The sequence below is a fragment of the Salmo salar genome, chromosome ssa09 (assembly GCF_905237065.1).
Source record: "Salmo salar chromosome ssa09, Ssal_v3.1, whole genome shotgun sequence".
Lineage (NCBI taxonomy): Eukaryota > Metazoa > Chordata > Actinopteri > Salmoniformes > Salmonidae > Salmo > Salmo salar.
Genome location: NC_059450.1, coordinates 78,154,184 through 78,172,995, shown reverse-complemented (window position 1 = coordinate 78,172,995; position 18,812 = coordinate 78,154,184). Strand labels below are relative to the sequence as shown.

Here is an 18,812-nt window from a genome sequence, read left to right as displayed (position 1 = left end):
TCATAACCTCAACCCTATCCTATCCTAACTGCAACCCTAACCCTTAGAATGGCTTCATGTCCACACCCAGCTCAACCCTGACCGTAGCCATAATCTTAACCCAAACAAATTGTTGCACTTTGTAGTTTGAGGATCTATTGGCCATCTAGGGCGACTCTCCAAATAAAGCGTGACTTTAGTTTTACTCAAGTTTTAGTGTTGGTTGTGAACACTAGAGGGCAGCAGTAACACATAAAAAAAGACAACCTGGTCATGCTCTTTCCCCTGGTAGTGTGTGATTGGCAATGACATTTTAAAATTTTTGTCTCATGGATACATTGATCATTCACTACATTTAGTTAAAGATTAATTTGATAAAGCCTACATATGGTCAGCTGATCAACATGTACTATGGTAATTCAGGGGCCCAGGGAGATGGATTTATGTGTATCCCTAGCCCTGTTTACACTTCCCTGGTGCTAAAATGGGTCCTTTGTCATGATCTTGTCTACATTCTGATTGTGGCCACATTTCAAGAAATGTATTTACACATGGTATTAAAGTGTTTTCCATCCACTGATATCCTGGTCCCTTCCTTTATGCAAATTATTTCACAGCTATTCTTACAATAAATCAATATTATTTTGAAAGAAACGTATTGATGTAATCAGTCAATGGTGCCATCTGTCAATGATTTTAGGAGGTGGATAATGATTTAAATGGTTTCTCTGTCCAAATCTGTCTACACTTGTAAGATATCCAGAGGTGGTCACTAAGATCTAATCACGTGTCTTTTGATTGTTTACACCTGCCTGAAAATGTGGGCACTATCAATGTGGACAAGATCAGGACACATGTTAAAAGCAGGTATAAATGGGGCTTCTGGTGTAATATATCACAGATCGAGCTTGTTCCAACTGTGGCCTTGCGTGCTGACCTCCATTCTCTGCAGACTCAGGAGTTTTTCCTCTCATTCTGCCGGGTCATGGTCACCCTCTCCTCACAGACATCTCTGACCTCCATAAAAACACATTTCAGCTCTTAATAGCCTTCACCTGACTCAATGGACTGCAAACCACCTAGATGCTGCATGGATACTGGGCTTTATACGTTGCAGTACATTTGTCAATAAAGCTAATGTATTTGTATCTGGTTAATGTAACCTTTCCCCTCAGGTTGAACCCAAGAAGACAACTTCAGCAAAAAGGCATGTAAATTATAATCTTTATTTTTGTATACGTAATTTCTGATTTTACTTCATAATTTGTAAATAAAGGAAAACAAGTATTCACAAACATATACATACATACTGAACAAAAATAAACACATGCAACAATTTCAAAGATTTTACTCTGTTACACTTCATATAATCAGTCAATTGAAATAAATTAGGCCCTAATCTGTGGATTTCACATGGCTGCGCCCCTGCCCAGTCATGTGAAATCCATAGATTAGGGCTCCCAAGTGGGTGGGCCTATGCCCAACTATGGCGACGCCCCTGTCCAGTCATGTGAAATCAATATTGTTTTCTACTGCGGAGCCAGGCCCAGCCAATCAGAATTAGTTTTTCCCCCACAAAAGGGCTTTATTACAGACAGAAATACTCAGTTTCATCATCTGTCTGGGTTTCTGGTCTCGGATGATCCCGCAGGTGAAGAAGCTGGATGTGGAGGTCCTGGGCTGGCGTGGTTACACGTGGTCTGTGGTTGTGAGGCCTGTTGGACATACTGCTAAAACGACTGCAAGAAAAGTCCACCAGAGCTGTTGCCAGAGAATTTAATGTTAATTTCTCTAACATAAGCCATGCACGCTCCCTCAACTTGAGACATCTGTGGCATTGTGTTGTGTGACAACTGCACATTTAGAGTGGCATTTTATTGTCCCCAGCACAAGATGCAGCTGTGTAATGATCATGTTGTTTAATCAGCTTCTTGATATGCCACACCTGTCAGCTGGATGGATTATCTTGGCAAAAGGATAAACGCTCATTAACAGGGATGTAAACAAATGCACAACATGAGAGAAATACGCTTTTTGTTCATATGGAACATTTCAGGGATCTTTAATTTCAGCTCTTGAAACCAACACTTTACATGTTGAGTTTACATTTTTTGTTCAGCATAGATGTAAAACACAGGTAGGTCCACAGATAGAAGCTCTGGGAGCCAGTTGCTGATCGGCTGGTCAGTTGATGCAACCTGCCACCGGCCCCCTGGGTCAGAAAAACAAACATGCGTGGGATGGCCTGGGACTATGAACAGGCTCTGCAGGTACAATGCAAAAATCATCTAGTAAAAAAGCCCTTGACAATTTGACATTGAAATATCAAATCGATCGACCAATTTCACTCTTAAATAATATAATCGGAATGTTCGGTCCAAATGTGCCTCCATCTATGTCTCCACATTGATAATCTTGTCACATTTGGTTTAAGCAGTGCCCCAAACAACATTATGCTGACAACAAAAATGATAAAAATGCTGGTTTTGCAGACAGAAAACTGTGTCGCAGTGGAACTCTCACAGCAGTTATAGTCAAGTGACAGAGTTTCATGGGTTGGTCTGCAAGGTAGAAAACAGCTAGTTCCATTAATAGATTAAACATTAATCAGCCATATACTCAGAAAATGCACATACAGGGTTTAACAAGGCCCCACATTCCATTGATACAGGCCTCAACGCTAATTTATTGCTTGATCTTCATGGCACAAAAATAGAAACAATACAAATCTTTGCCATGCAAGCCAACTAATGTCTAGCTTATACAAAACACTGAAGATTCCAATCCACTACAGATTCTACACTGTATAGAAGTATTAGTGAGAGGTTACAAAAAAGATTAGACTAAATAATGGTCATTAAAAAAAACACTCATGTTTGAACATCTCAGAAAGTAAAACGGCCAAACGTGTTCAAAATAATACAAATTCTGACGTTCATCCTTCGATATAAATTGTGCTTCTAAAACAAAGGAACCAATCTACAAACAAAACAAGGGCTGCATTCTCAGAATGCTGTGCAAATAACTTCTAGAACCTCTCCACACTGTTCACCCGTACATAGAGTACACCAAACCCTGCCAACCCAAACAAAGGTTACAGGACTTTGTTTTGTCCCAGTGAGAGACGAAGGCCAAACTCCTGGTTCAGCGCAAACGTCCTTCAGGCAAGACTAAATTCCGTCATTCTGGGTGTGTTGGTCTGACAATATTCTACCTGCTGAAACAGATGCAGATCTTTAAAGTCAGTGCCACTGGGGATGTCTTCTCATTCCAAACCATTCCTGGACAACTAGCCTACAGCAGTAATTCCCCACCCCGCCCTAAGGAGTGCGTAGGCATCTAGTCTACAACAGATCTTAAATGGTTTGTGTATTTTATCGCCAGGACTAGAACTAGTCATTTGAACAGACAAAGTTCCTGCTTGGTCTTGTCAAATCCAGAAAGCTTCTGAAGGATAGTGATGTGAGGCTGCCCCGGGGCTGACTGCTAGTTTAGCTAGGGGTCAAAAGGTTGGGGTCGATAATATCTACGGAGTGGCAGGCAGGAGGCATGACGCCAAAAGCCCAGACACAACCCAGTGTCATTCCAAACATGCATCACTTTGACTCTGTTGTAGTTGCATGTGACCTTTCAAATGAAGCCCATAAGAACTTTGGGATAAATAGGGACAGGGTCAAATTGTTGATGTTAGGGGTCGAGGTGCTATTGGTTCTGCTTGGCCGTGGTAAAGCCTTCTCAGAGCTCTGTGGTCAGACAACTCCCCAGGACCTGACAATGACCTGGCTCTACATTGGCTGGCCAAAAACTCTGGCTCACTATGGGACATATCCCATACACTCCACCAACCAGTGTCATCACGCTCTCACACTGCCATATGCTGTATTTAGCATAATACTGATGCAGTTGGAACAGCTTTAGATCAGAGCCAACTCAATAAGACACCTCACAAAGATCCACTCTGCAACTGAAGTTGAACGCATATTTATATAAAAAATAAAATAAAAATGGGGACATATTTATATACTAAAGTCAAGCCATCCAGCCTTATTGGCAGAAAATGGAGACGGTTAAGGTAACAATGCTAAGTGATGAACCTAACTGGCTGTCCTGCCCACCTGGTGTGTCAAACTCCTTTCAGTGATGACTGAATATTAAAATCTAAAAACAGAAAGGATGAGCCCAACCAGTCCCAACTGATAAAACTCGCTCAGTTTCCATACTGGCAATTGTGTAATAATAGAACAATTGGAATAGAATAAAATACTTAAAACTGTAAGTTTGTTTTCAAACTTGAGAGAATTTCTTCATTAAAGAAAAATGACATACTGTAACATAGAAACATTTGTGTAAATATTTATGTACAAGAAAACATACATGAATTAATAACTTTTTTTTTCTTCACTCAAGACTACACAAAAAACCTCCTAGTGTTGAAGGATGACGATGGAGTTGGTTAACTGAATCAATATCTGAAATAGAATGAGCAGTGTCCTTGCTCTGAGGGAGGGAGGGAGAGTTCATTTTGTGGCCGGGCGACTACAACACGCTACACGCTCCTGTCAAATAGGATTTCTCAGTATGAGAAACTACCATATATGAAGTTAATGAAGAAAAAAAAAGTTTAAACAAAAACTAAACTCTAAAGAGGAAGAGGGAATTCCTCTGAATAAAACAGGTAGAAAGAAATCAAAAGGGTGTGTCGAGTCTTGACTGGTGGGATGAAGATGTCTCTTCTTCATCAGTCCTTAGAAAGGAGCCTACACTGAACATTAGCTGGGGATGGCAGAATCTGATGGGTGGTTTTGGGGAGACAGTAGTGAGATACGGTGGATGCTGTGCCATCTCTCAGGGGTGCAGGTAGGAGGATGGTTGAAAAGGGAGGGGCCATGTAGGGGTGAGATGGGGGACCTTCAGTCAGGTGGATGGAAAGAAGCAGGGTGGCCTCCCTCCCTCCCTCCTCTCTCTCTCTAGATAGACTTAGAGGAATCCTGCTTGCTGATGAGCACCTCCAGCAGGCGCAGTTTGGCTTTGATCCGTTTATACTCTTTGTACTCGTCCATCATGGGTAGCCTGTCCTCCTTCTGGACGTTCCTGTCGAGGGAAAGGGAGAAGGCCTGAGACACCAGTTGGATACGTGCTGGTTGTTTACTGCGTCGGAAGGCTGAACAATCATAAACAAAGAAACTGTTGTAGTAAATAAGACAGGAGCACTGTCTGAGACAACTCAACTAGTCATCCCAAGCGCTTCATCTGTCTGTCATGGTGGGGGGATGACGCAGGTACTAAAGTTTCAACATCCCTGTACAGTGCATTCGTAAAGTATTCAGACCCCTTTACTTTTTCCACATTTTTTTTTTACATTACAGCCTTATTCTAAAATAGTTTCAATTGCTTTCCCCCCTCATCAATTTACACACAATACCCCGCAATGACAAAGCAAACAGGTTTTTAGAAATGTTTGCAAATGTATAAAAAAAACGGAAATATCAAATTTACATAAGTATTCAGACCCTATTCAGTACTTTGTTGAAGCACCTTTGGCAGCGATTACAGCCTTGAGTCTTCTTGGGTATGATGCTACATCTTTCCCTCGATCCTGACTAGTCTCCCAGTCCCTGCCGCTGAAAAACATCCTGCACAGCATGATGCTGCCACCACCGCGCTTCACTGTAGGGATGGTGCCAGGTTTCCTCCAGTAGTGACGCTTGGCATTCAGGCAGAGAGACTATTTCCGGTCACAACTTGCAGACTTGTTTACGCTGCTGTGCGTTTTTGTTGCCGATCTTACTTTGATACCTGACGGTTTTTTACTTTTTCATTACCGTATATTTTTACTTTTTCCCTCACTCAACTTTTTTTCATTCAACTTTTTCACCCCGGAGGTTTTATCTGGACATGGTTCGTCAGGACTTCAAACAGCCGAAGCTAAGTAACATTAACATGATGCCTTCTAATTGCAGTCGTTGTACTTATAATATACAGGAGAACGATCGCATTACGGCAAGGATAGCTGTACTGCAAGCCCAGCTTCAGACGCGATCGTTAGGCAAGGGTAATTTCAGTGTAGGAAAGGATGAAACAGCGTCTGTGCCACCAGTAAGTACAGATAGTAACGTTAGTATAAACCCCCTCGCACGGTCCCCGCGGCCGGACATCTTTCTCATGGCTTCTGGAGGGAAACGCTGTAGGAATGCTCAACCGGTGTCGCTTATTCAGCCGACAGAAACTTTCAACCGGTTCTCCCCATTAAGCGAGTCGGAGTCGGAGGCCGAGACTTCTCTGGTCTCTACTCCTCCCGTTGTGGGGTCTGAGACGCCGACGGCTCCCACCATTAGCTCTGACAAATTGAAAACCCTAGTCATTGGCGACTCCATTACCCGCAGTATTAGACTTAAAACTAATCATCCAGCGATCATACACTGTTTACCAGGGGGCAGGGCTACCGACGTTAAGGCTAATCTAAAGACGGTGCTGGCTAAAGCTAAAACTGGCGAGTGTAGAGAGTATAGAGATATTGTTATCCACGTCGGCACCAACGATGTTAGGATGAAACAGTCAGAGGTCACCAAGCGCAACATAGCTTCAGCGTGTAAATCAGCTAGAAAGATGTGTCGGCATCGATTAATTGTCTCTGGCCCCCTCCCAGTTAGGGGGAGTGATGAGCTCTACAGCAGAGTCTCACAACTCAATCGCTGGTTGAAAACTGTTTTCTGCCCCTCCCAAAAGATAGAATTTGTAGATAATTGGCCCTCTTTCTGGGACTCACCCACAAACAGGACCAAGCCTGGCCTGTTGAGGAGTGACGGACTCCATCCTAGCTGGAGGGGTGCTCTCATCTTATCTACGAACATAGACAGGGCTCTAACTCCTCTAGCTCCACAATGAAATAGGGTGCAGGCCAGGCAGCAGGCTGTTAGCCAGCCTGCCAGCTTAGTGGAGTCTGCCACTAGCACAGTCAGTGTAGTCAGCTCAGCTTTCCCCATTGAGACCGTGTCTGTGCCTCGATCTAGGTTGGGCAAAATTAAAAATGGCGGTGTTCGCTTTAGCAATCTCACTAGTATAAAGACCTCCTCCATTCCTGCCATTATTGAAAGAGATTGTGATACCTCACATCTCAAAATTGGGTTACTTAATGTTAGATCCCTCACTTCCAAGGCAGTTATAGTCAATGAACTAATCACTGATAATAATCTTGATGTGATTGGCCTGACTGAAACATGGCTTAAGCCTGATGAATTTACTGTGTTAAATGAGGCCTCACCCCCAGGTTACATTAGTGACCATACCCCCCCGTGCATCCGGCAAAGGCGGAGGTGTTGCTAACATTTACGATAGCAAATTTCAATTTACAAAAAAAAACAACAATGACGTTTTCGTCTTTTGAGCTTCTAGTCATGAAATCTATGCAGCCTACTCACTCACTTTTTATAGCTACTGTTTATAGGCCTCCTGGGCCATATGCAGTGTTCCTCACTGAGTTCCCTGAATTCCTATCGGATCTTGTAGTCATAGCAGATAATATTCTAATTTTTGGTGACTTTAACATTCACATGGAAAAGTCCACAGACCCACTCCAAAAGGCTTTCGGAGCCATCATCGACTCAGTGGGTTTTGTCCAACATGTCTCTGGACCTACTCACTGCCACAGTCATACTCTGGACCTAGTTTTGTCCCATGGAATAAATGTTGTGGATCTAAATGTTTTTCCTCATAATCCTGGACTATCGGACCACCATTTTATTACGTTTGCAATTGCAACAAATAATCTGCTCAGACCCCAACCAAGGAGCATTAAAAGTCGTGCTATAAATTCTCAGACAACCCAAAGATTCCTTGATGCCCTTCCAGACTGCCTCTGCCTACCCAAGGACGTCAGAGGACAAAAATCAGTTAACCACCTAACCGAGGAACTCAATTTAACCTTGCGCAATACCCTAGATGCAGTTGCACCCCTAAAAACTAAAAACATCTGTCATAAGAAACTAGCTCCCTGGTATACAGAAAATACACGAGCTCTGAAGCAAGCTTCCAGAAAATTGGAACGGAAATGGCGCCACACCAAACTGGAAGTCTTCCGACTAGCTTGGAAAGACAGTACCGTGCAGTATCGAAGAGCCCTTACTGCTGCTCGATCATCCTATTTTTCCAACTTAATTGAGGAAAATAAGAACAATCCGAAATTTCTTTTTGATACTGTCGCAAAGCTAACTAAAAAGCAGCCTTCGCAAATGGAGGATGGCTTTCACTTCAGCAGTAATAAATTTATGAACTTCTTTGAGGAAAAGATCATGATCATTAGAAAGCAAATTACAGACTCCTCTTTAAATCTGGGTATTCCTCCAAAGCTCCATTGTCCTGAGTCTGCACAACTCTGCCAGGACCTAGGATCAAGGGAGATACTAAAGTGTTTTAGTACTATATCTCTTGACGCAATGATGAAAATAATCATGGCCTCCAAACCCTCAAGCTGCATACTGGACCCTATTCCAACTAAACTACTGAAAGAGCTGCTTCCTGTGCTTGGCCCTCCTATGTTGAACATAATAAACGGCTCTCTATCCACCGGATGTGTACCAAGCTCACTAAAAGTGGCAGTAATAAAGCCTCTCTTGAAAAAAGCCGAATCTTGATCCAGAAATTATAAAAAACTATCGGCCTATATCGAATCTTCCATTCCTCTCCAAAATTTTAGAAAAAGCTGTTGCACAGCAACTGACTGCCTTCCTGAAGACAAACAATGTATACGAAACGCTTCAGTCTGGTTTTAGACCCCATCATAGCACTGAGACTGCACTTGTGAAGGTGGTAAATGACCTTTTAATGACGTCAGACCGAGGCTCTGCATCTGTCCTCGTGCTCCTAGATCTTAGTGCCGCTTTTGATACCATCGATCACCACATTCTTTTGGAGAGATTGGAAACCCAAATTGGTCTACATGGACAAGTTCTGGCCTGGTTTAGATCTTATCTGTCGGAAAGATATCAGTTTGTCTCTGTGAATGGTTTGTCCTCTGACAAATCAATTGTAAATTTCGGTGTTCCTCAAGGTTCCGTTTTAGGACCACTATTGTTTTCACTATATATTTTACCTCTTGGGGATGTCATTCGAAAACATAATGTTAAATTTCACTGCTATGCAGACGACACACAGCTGTACATTTCAATGAAACATGGTGAAGCCCCAAAATTGCCCTCGCTAGAAGCCTGTGTTTCAGACATAAAGAAGTGGATGGCTGCAAACTTTCTACTTTTAAACTCGGACAAAACAGAGATGCTTGTTCTAGGTCCCAAGAAACAAAGAGATCTTCTGTTGAATCTGACAATTAATCTGGATGGTTGTACAGTCGTCTCAAATAAAACTGTGAAGGACCTCGGCGTTACTCTGGACCCTGATCTCTCTTTTGAAGAACATATCAAGACTGTTTCAAGGACAGCTTTTTTCCATCTACGTAACATTGCAAAAATCAGAAATTTTCTGTCCAAAAATGACGCAGAAAAATTAATCCATGCTTTTGTTACTTCTAGGCTGGACTACTGCAATGCTCTACTTTCCGGCTACCCGGATAAAGCACTAAATAAACTTCAGTTAGTGCTAAATACGGCTGCTAGAATCCTGACTAGAACCAAAAAATTTGATCATATTACTCCAGTGTTAGCCTCCCTACACTGGCTTCCTGTTAAGGCAAGGGCTGATTTCAAGGTTTTACTGCTAACCTACAAAGCATTACATGGGCTTGCTCCTACCTATCTTTCCGATTTGGTCCTGCCGTACATACCTACACGTACGCTACGGTCACAAGACGCAGGCCTCCTAATTGTCCCTAGAATTTCTAAGCAAACGGCTGGAGGTAGGGCTTTCTCCTATAGAGCTCCATTTTTATGGAATGGTCTGCCTACCAATGTGAGAGACGCAGACTCAGTCTCAACCTTTAAGTCTTTACTGAAGACTTATCTCTTCAGTAGGTCCTATGATTAAGTATAGTCTGGCCCAGGAGTGTGAAGGTGAACGGAAAGGCTGGAGCAACGAACCGCCCTTGCTGTCTCTGCCTTGCCGGTTCCCCTCTTTCCACTGGGATTCTCTGCCTCTAACCCTTTTACAGAGGCTGAGTCACTGGCCTACTGGTGTTCTTCCATGCCGTCCATGGGAGGGGTGCGTCACTTGAGTGGGTTGAGTCACTGACGTGGTCTTCCTGTCTGGGTTGGCCCCCCCCCCCCTTGGGTTGTGCCATGGCGGAGATCGTTGTGGGCTATACTCGGCCTTGTCTTAGGACGGTAAGTTGGTGGTTGGAGACATCCCTCTAGTGGTGTGGGGGCTGTGCTTTGGCAAAGTGGGTGGGGTTATATCCTGCCTGTTTGGCCCTGTCCAGGGGTATCATCGGATGGGGCCACAGTGTCTTCTGATCCCTCCTGTCTCAGCCTCCAGTATTTATGCTGCAGTAGTTTATGTGTCGGGGGGCTAGGGTCAGTCTGTTACATCTGGAGTATTTCTCTTGTCTTATCCGGTGTCCTGTGTGTATTTAAATATGCTCTCTCTAATTCTCTCTTTCTCTCTTTCTGTCTTTCTCTCGGAGGACCTGAGCCCTAGGACCATGCCTCAGGACTACCTGGTATGATGACTCCTTGCTGTCCCCAGTCCACCTGGCCGTGCTGCTGCTCCAGTTTCAACTGTTCTGCCTGCGGCTATGGAACCCTGACCTGTTCACCGGACGTGCTTGTTGCACCCTCGACAACTACTATGATTATTATTATTTGACCATGCTGGTCATTTATGAACATTTTAACATTTTAACATTTTGACCATGTTCTGTTATAATATCCACCCTGCACAGCCAGAAGAGGACTGGCCACCCCTCATAGCCTGGTTCCTCTCTAGGTTTCTTCCTAGGTTTTTGGCCTTTCTAGGGAGTTTTTCCTAGCCACCGTGCTTCTTTCACATGCTTTGCTTGCTGTTTGGGGTTTTAGGCTGGGTTTCTGTACAGCACTTTGAGAATATCAGCTGATGTACGAAGGGCTATATAAAAATAAATTTGATTTGATCTTCGTTTCATCAGACCAGAGAATCTTTTTTCTCATGGTCAGAGTCCTTTAGGTGCCTTTTGGAAAACTGGAGCTCTGTCACAGTGACCATCGAGTTCTTGGTCACCTGCCTGATCAAAGCCCTTCTCCCCCGATTGCTCAGTTTGGCCAGGCGGCCACCTCTAGGAAGAATCTTGGTGGTTCCAAACTTCTTCCATTTAAGAATTATGGAGACCACTGTGTTCTTGGGGACCTTCAATGCTGCAGACATGTTTTGGTACCCTTCCCCAGATCTGTGCTTTGACACAATCCTGTCTAGGAGCTCTACAATTCCTTCGACCTCATGGCTTGGTTTTTGCTGTGACATGCACTGTCAACTCTGGGACCTTATATTATATCAATTATATCAATTTAGAGTCTCATAGAAAAGGATCTGAATACTTATGTAAATAAGGTAATTCTGTTTTAATTTTTAATACATTTGCAAACATTTATAAAAACCTGTTTTCACTTTGTCATTATGGGGTATCGTGTGTAGACTGATGAGGGAAAAAAAATACTTTTATCCATTTTAAAATAAGGCTGTAACAAAATGTGGAAAAAGTCAAGGGGGTCTGAATAATTTCCGAATGCACTGTATGTAGGTGGGTGTGTGTGTGTGTGTGTGTGTACCGACCTGCCGTTCTGCTGGTAGAACTCATCCTCAAACTGGCGGATGGTGTTTCTTAGCTTCTTCTTTTCAGCCCGGGCCTTCCACAGCTGCTCCAGGAGCTCAGGCCTGTACAGGAGGCGTCATCATGACAATCTCAACCAGGAGTTTCATCATAGAATTAAATGTAGAACACAGTGTGTGTGTGTGTGTGTGTGTGTGTGTGTGTGTGTGTGTGTGTGTGTGTGTGTGTACAGTACCAGTCAAAAAGTTTGGACACCTACTCATTCAAGGGTTTTTCTTTATTTTTACTATTTTCTACATTGTAGAATAATAGTTAAGACATCAAAACTATTAAATAACACACATGGAATCATGTAGTAACCAAAAAAGTGTTAAACAAATCAATTTGGAAATTATTCAAAGTAGCCAGCCACCCTTTTCCTGGATGACAGCTTTGCACACTCTTGGCATTCTCTCAACCAGCTTCATGAGGTAGTCACCTGGAATGCATTTCAATTAACAGGTGTGCCTTGTTAAAAGTTAATTTGTGGAATATCTTTCCTTAATGTGTATGAGCCAATCAGTTGTGTTGTGACAAGGTAGGGGTGGTATACAGAAGATAGCCCTATTTGGTAAGACCAAGTCCATATTATGGCAAGAACAGCTCAAATAAACAAAGAGAAATGACAGTCCATTATTATTTTAAGACATGAAAGTGAGTCAATACGGAAAATTTCAAGAACTTTGAATGTTTCTTCAAGTGCAGTCGCAAAAACCATCAAGCACTATGATGATACGGTCTCTCATGAGGACCGCCACAGGAAAGGAAGACCCAGAGTTACCTCTGCTGCAGAGGATAAATTCATTAGCGTTAACTGCACCTCAGATTGCAGCCCAAATAAATGCTAACTACTAAAGGACACCAATAAGAACAAGAGACTTGATTTGGCCAAGAAACACGATCAATGGACATTAGACCGGTGGAAATTTGGTTCCAACCGCCGTGTCTTTGTGAGACGCAGTAGATGAACGGATGATCTCTGTATGTGTGGTCCCACCATGAAGCATGGAGGAGGAGGTGTGATGGTGCTTTGCTGGGGACACTGATTTATTTAGAATTCAAGGCACACTTAACCAGCATGGCTACCACAGCATTCTGCAGCGATACGCCATCCCATCTGGTTTGCGCTTAGTGGTACTATCAATTTGTTTTTGGTTTTTCAACAGGACAATGACCCAACACACCTTCAGGCTGTGTAAGGGCTATTTGACCAAGAAGGAGAGTGATGGAGTGCTGCATCAGATGACCTGGCTTCCACAATCACCTGACCTCAACCCAATTGAGATGGTTTGGGATGAGTTGGACCACAGAATGAAGGAAAAGCAGGGAACTCGTTCAAGACTGTTGGAAAAGCCTTCCTCATGAAGCTGGTTGAGAGAATGCCAAAAGTGTGCAAAGCTGTCAAGTCAAAGCGTGGCTACTTTGAAAAATCTAAAACATTAAAATGTATTTAACACTTTTTGTTACTACTACATGATCCATGTGTCATTTCATAGTTTTGATGTCTTCACTATTATTCTACAATGTAGAAAATAGTAAAAATAAAGAAAAACCCTTGAATGTCTCTCTCTCTTATATATATATATATATATATATATATATGCGGTCGACCGATTAATGAGGTATGCCGATTAATTAGGGCATCTGCATTTTTGGACACCGATTATGGCCGATTACATTGAACTTCACGAGGAGACTGCGTGGCAGGCCAACTACCTGTTACGCAAGTGCAGCAAGGAGCCAAGGTAAGTTGCTAGGTAGCATTAAACTTATCTTATGAAAAACGATCAATCTTAACATAATCGCTAGTTAACTTCACATGGTTGATGATATTACTAGTTTATCTAGCTTGTCCTGCGTTGCATATAATCGATGCAGTGCCTGTTCATTTATAATCGAATCACAACCTACTTCGCCAAACGGGTGATGATTTAACAAGCGCATTCGCGAAAAAAGCACTGTTGTTGCACCAATGTGTATCTAACCATAAACATCAATGCCTTTCTTAAAATCAATACAGAACTATATTTTTTAAAACCTGCATATTTAGTTAATATTGCCTGCTAACATGAATTTCTTTTAACTAGGGAAATTGTGTCACTTCTCTTGCGTTCTGTGCAAGCAGAGTCAGGGTATATGCAGCAGTTTGGGTCGCCTGGCTCGTTGCGAACTGTGTGAAGACCATTTCTTCCTAACAAAGACAGTAATTAATTTACCAGAATTTTACATAATTATGAAATAACATTGAAGGTTGTGCAATGTAACAGCAATAGTTAGACTTAGGGATGCCACCCGTTAGTTAAAATACGTAACGGTTCTGTATTTCACTGAAAGAATAAATCTTTTGTTTTCGAAATGATAGTTTCCGGGTTTTGGCCATATCAATGACCTAAAGCTCGTATTTCTGTGTGTTTATTATATTAAGTCTATGATTTGATATTTGATAGAGCTGTCTGACTGAGCGGTGGTAGGCAGCAGCAGGCTCGTAAGCATTCATTCAAACAGCACTTTCCTGCGTTTGCCAGCAGCTCTTCGCTGTGCTTCAAGCATTGCGCTGTTTATGACTTCAAGCCATTCAACTCCCGAGATTAGGCTGGCAATAATATAAGAACATCCAAAGGTATATGAAATACAAATGGTATAGAGAGAAATAGTCCTATAATAACTACAACCTAAAACGTCTTAACTGGGAATATTGAAGACTAATGTTAAAAGGAACCACCAGCTTTCATATGTTCTCATGTTCTGAGAAAGGAATTTAAACGTTAGCTTTTTTACATGGCACATATTGCAGTTTTACTTTCTTCTCCAACACTGTGTTTTTGCATTATTTAAACCAAATTGAACACGTTTCATTATTTATTTGAGACTAAATTGATTTTATTGATGTATTATATTAAGTTAAAATAAAAGTGTTCATTCAGTGACACACACACACACACACACACACACACCCCAATATATATTGGTCCTCCAATAATCGGTATCGGCATTGAAAAATCTGAATCGGTCGACCTCTAAAATATATATATATATTTATCTCTCCCTCTCTCTCTCTCTTCATCTTAATGGGTTTTATCATCTGAGATTAAACCAGGAAGTCAGAGTGTGTTTAGAAGCAGGAAGTGACTGCTGTTGCCCTGGCAAACAGGTCAGGTAGTGACCAGATTACAGAGGTCAGGTTAGGTAGTGACCAGATTACAGAGGTCAGGTCAGGTCAGGTAGTGACCAGATTGCAGAGGTTAGGTCAGGTCAGGTAGTGACCAGATTGCAGAGGTTAGGTCAGGTCAGGTAGTGACCAGATTACAGAGGTTAGGTCAGGTAGTGACCAGATTACAGAGGTTAGGTCAGGTAGTGACCAGATTACAGAGGTTAGGTCAGGTAGTGACCAGATTATAGAGGTCAGGTTAGGTCAGTACCTAGGGCAAAGAGGAAGAGGCTAAGCGAGAGTATTTACTATTCCCAAAATCTATCCGTGTGAGATAAACCTTTTTTGTATGGAGGTCTATGAGAGCGTCAAATTATTTGATCGAATAGAAGTTTTGTAATGTTTAGGCCAGGGTTACTCAACTCTTACCCTACGAGGGCCGGAGCCCGCTGGTTTTCTGTTCTACCTGATCATTAATTGCACCCACCTGGTGTCCTAGGTCTAAATCAGCCCTTGATTAGAAGGAAACATGGACTGAAACTGGCTTCTAGGTCCAGAGTTGAGTTTGAGGGGTTTAGGCTGTTACAAATGTACTGATAAGTGGATGCAAGTGGCATTCCGGCAACTTTGACAAAAACTACTGTTGCTCACTTATTGGCTAGAATGGTCCCACCTGATCTTGTCTGCCTTCAATCATTGAGGACTTGTATTTCCATTGTTAGAGCGGTCACTCTGCTATCTTGTCAATATAATAGATAATCTTTGCCTTCGATCACTGCACCTGAATCAGTCCTGCTGCTTGGGCTTAAAGCTTGCCTGGCAGTCCTCTCTGCTGCCTGGGTTTAAAGCTGGCCTGGTAGCCCTCTGCTGCCTGGTCTTAAATCTGGCCTGGCAGCCCTCTGCTTTTTTAACTAGGCAAGTCAGTTAAGAAAAAATTCTTATTTACAATGACGGCCTACCGGGGAACAGTGGGTTAACTGCCTTGTTCAGGGGCAGAACGACAGATTTTTACCTTGTCAGCTCGGGGATTCGATCCAGCAACCTTTCGGTTACTGGCCCAACACCCTAACCACTAGGCTACCTGCCACCTGGGGCTATGTGCTCCCTCACGCCCCTAGCCAGATTACTGCCTTATCCAGTTTACACTCCACAGACCAGCTCCTCTAATTGCCATCAACCCTGTTCCAGGTGCTTTAAATACACGTCATATGACAGCCAGAGCTAGAGCCCATTTAACCTCCACGGCCGACATTTTCGGGTTTGGATGTGCAGTTTTCCATGTAGTAAACTACATGGCAGATTTACACTGGTGACTGTCAGATTATTGAGGAATGAGGAGGCTGTTGTGAATGGAGTGTAGTGGCATGCAGATGTGATGGTTGTGTGTGTGTGTGTGTGTGTGTGTGTGTGTGTGTGTGTGTGTGTGTGTGTGTGTGTGTGTGTGTGTGTGTGTGTAGGTGTGTGTGTGTAGGTGTGTGTGTGTAGGTGTGTGTGTGTAGGTGTGTGTGTGTAGGTGTGTGTGTGTAGGTGTGTGTGTGTGTGTATGCTCACATTGACGAGGCGTTGGCGCTGGACAGGCGCAGGTCCAGCGCCAGTTTCCCAGAGGTTTCCTCCATCTTGGGCCTGAGCAGAATGTCTCTGTGTCTCTGGGAGCTGGTCTGGGGCTGGAACACTGGGTCTAGAGCCATGATCACCTCCGACCCTGAGCTCTGGAGCTCCACACTGCTCTCCTCCTCCTCCTTGGCGGTGGCCTCCTCTTCCTCCACCTCACCCTCCTCCTCCTCCTTGATCTCATCACAGAAGTGGGCCGTCTCTCCCTCGATGATGGGCTGCAGGGTTTGGTTGCGTCGCTTGCTGGAGGGGGAAGCGATGATGGGGGTGATGCTGGCGCGGGTGAGCATCTGCTTGACCAGACGGTAGCGGTCGTACAGCGGTTTGACCACCAGCCTCTCCTCTCTGGTCACAGGTCGACCATGCAGTCCCTCGTAGTGCAGGAGGTTCTTCTGTAGGACCGTCTTCTCACACGACAGCTGCTCCTTGGTCATTTTCTACAGGGAAATAACCATTTTTACATTAATTCCATAAATTGTCTGTTATGGCTTTCCAGCTATCACAGGGACCATTACGTTTTAGGACAGAACTGAGTTCACCATCTGGTTGTAGCTAGACAGTGTATTTTGTCCCCGTCTCACCTTGGTGTCCTCTGGCCAGCCGTCCTCCTCTCTCTTGCCTTTGACGCGGCACTGGATGAGATTCAGGGTCTCCTCTCTGGTGGGTCGGTGGCCCTTGGCCTCTCCACCAACATCGTGGCCTGTCTGGTCCAGGGTGGAACCAAAGCTCTTGGGCAAGGTGTTGCTGCGTGGCCGTGTCTGAGGGGTCAGCTCAGCCTCCTTGTGCTTGGCATCTGAGTGGGAGAGAAAGAGGTAAAGAGAAGAGATGTGAGGGTGACTGAGGAACAGAGGGGTTAATTAACATTAGTAACAGTGGACATGCAGGAGCTTGATGGGCTGTTATTGCAGCTACCATGAGTCCTCCTGTCTGTCAACCAGAGAAAGGGGATAGCCCTGACAATCAACCATATGTCCACAGACACAAACACACCAGACTAGCCACTGCTAAAGGTCTGTCTAAAGCCACAGGAGCCTACGGATGGATGAGCAGCAAATCAAATAAACCAGTCAGTCGGCACTAAATTCATTTTACAATGTTCCAAAAGGCATGTTCTCAAGGACCATATCCATTCAAAATAATAACTGTTGGAATCCAGCTTCCACACTCTGGCTAGAGACTCCCACCCTGTTCGCCGCAGAATTTACACCCAAATTACCCCATTACATGACATACTGCCAAAGCCCAGACTGCGGGATGTGCTTCTGTGTTACAAGTAGATTGTCACTTTTGTTTATTTCACTTGCTTTGCAATTTAAACATATGTTTCCCATGCCAATAAAGGCCTTTGAATTTAATTGAGAGGGAGAGAAAGGGAGAGAGAGAGAGAGAGAGCTATGAGAAGAGAGAAAGAACAGAGTCTACCTTCAGTTGGAAGTATTTTTGGTTTCTACTTACTGCTGTTAGTGTACTTACATAGGTAGGGTGTCTGTTTAGAGGCAGTGAGGGGGCGTGCAAGTGTAAAATGGGGTGTGTTCGGGGGCGGAGGTGGAGGAGGTGTGGTGGCGTCTGTATGACTGAAGCACCGCCTGGTGCCTCAGGGACCCTTTGAGAAAGAGATGTCTTCCTGCAGATGGGGGACGTCCGGTTTTAGAATTTTAAAGAAGAGAGAGAAACTTATTCGGCTTTGCATCTCCCGATTGGGGGGGGGGGGGTGTTCAAATGGAATTGATATAGATGGATGGGGGGGGGGAGGGGGACTTTCACAATGGACCAACACAGTGAGGGAAGGCCATTATGTTAGAGCCACAGTTGGTGTGTACTGTAATACCCATGCATTGATGAGACTGACCCAGCTCTGCCACCACTGGACTGGGCAGTCAGGCAGGCGGGTCAGGGCAGGACCAGGTTGCCCAGGGGAGGAACAGGATGGCACACAAAAGTTTACCCGCCAAGCTGAGCCCAACCCAACCAACCCCACCCCTGCCATGGAACCAAGCACCCTCCCACTCCCCCCAACACAACCATGCAGACAGAGACACTGCTCTTACCTTTTAACTGTTTGCGGATTTTGGTGAGGTCGGTCATCCACTTGAGGACCTTTGGGTTAGCTGCACTGTCACCATGAGACGGCTGTGGGGAGGACAGTGAATACTGATGATGAATGGCATACTGTGCATTTATTCTAAGCATGAACTTGTTCCTCATATTGCAGTGTGTGTGTGTGTATATATATATATATATATATATATATATATAACACAGCTCAAAAAAATAAAGGGAACACTTAAACAACACAATGTAACTCCAAGTCAATCACACTTCTGTGAAATCAAACTGTCCACTTAG

The 18,812-nt window shown here is 43.8% G+C and overlaps 1 protein-coding gene across 1 annotated transcript in view; it reads right to left on the bottom strand.

Annotated features, from left to right (window-relative positions):
- Window positions 1-2,007: 2,007 nt before the first annotated feature.
- Window positions 2,008-18,812, bottom strand: part of LOC106611968 (protein FAM13B-like) — an 80,276-nt gene continuing 63,471 nt past the window's right edge. The window contains 7 exon segments of the mRNA XM_014212686.2: window positions 2,008-5,070; window positions 11,671-11,772; window positions 16,407-16,903; window positions 17,048-17,259; window positions 17,940-18,009; window positions 18,011-18,090; window positions 18,515-18,596. Coding sequence (XP_014068161.2) covers window positions 4,947-5,070; window positions 11,671-11,772; window positions 16,407-16,903; window positions 17,048-17,259; window positions 17,940-18,009; window positions 18,011-18,090; window positions 18,515-18,596 — 1,167 coding nt within the window. The 3' untranslated portion in view covers window positions 2,008-4,946.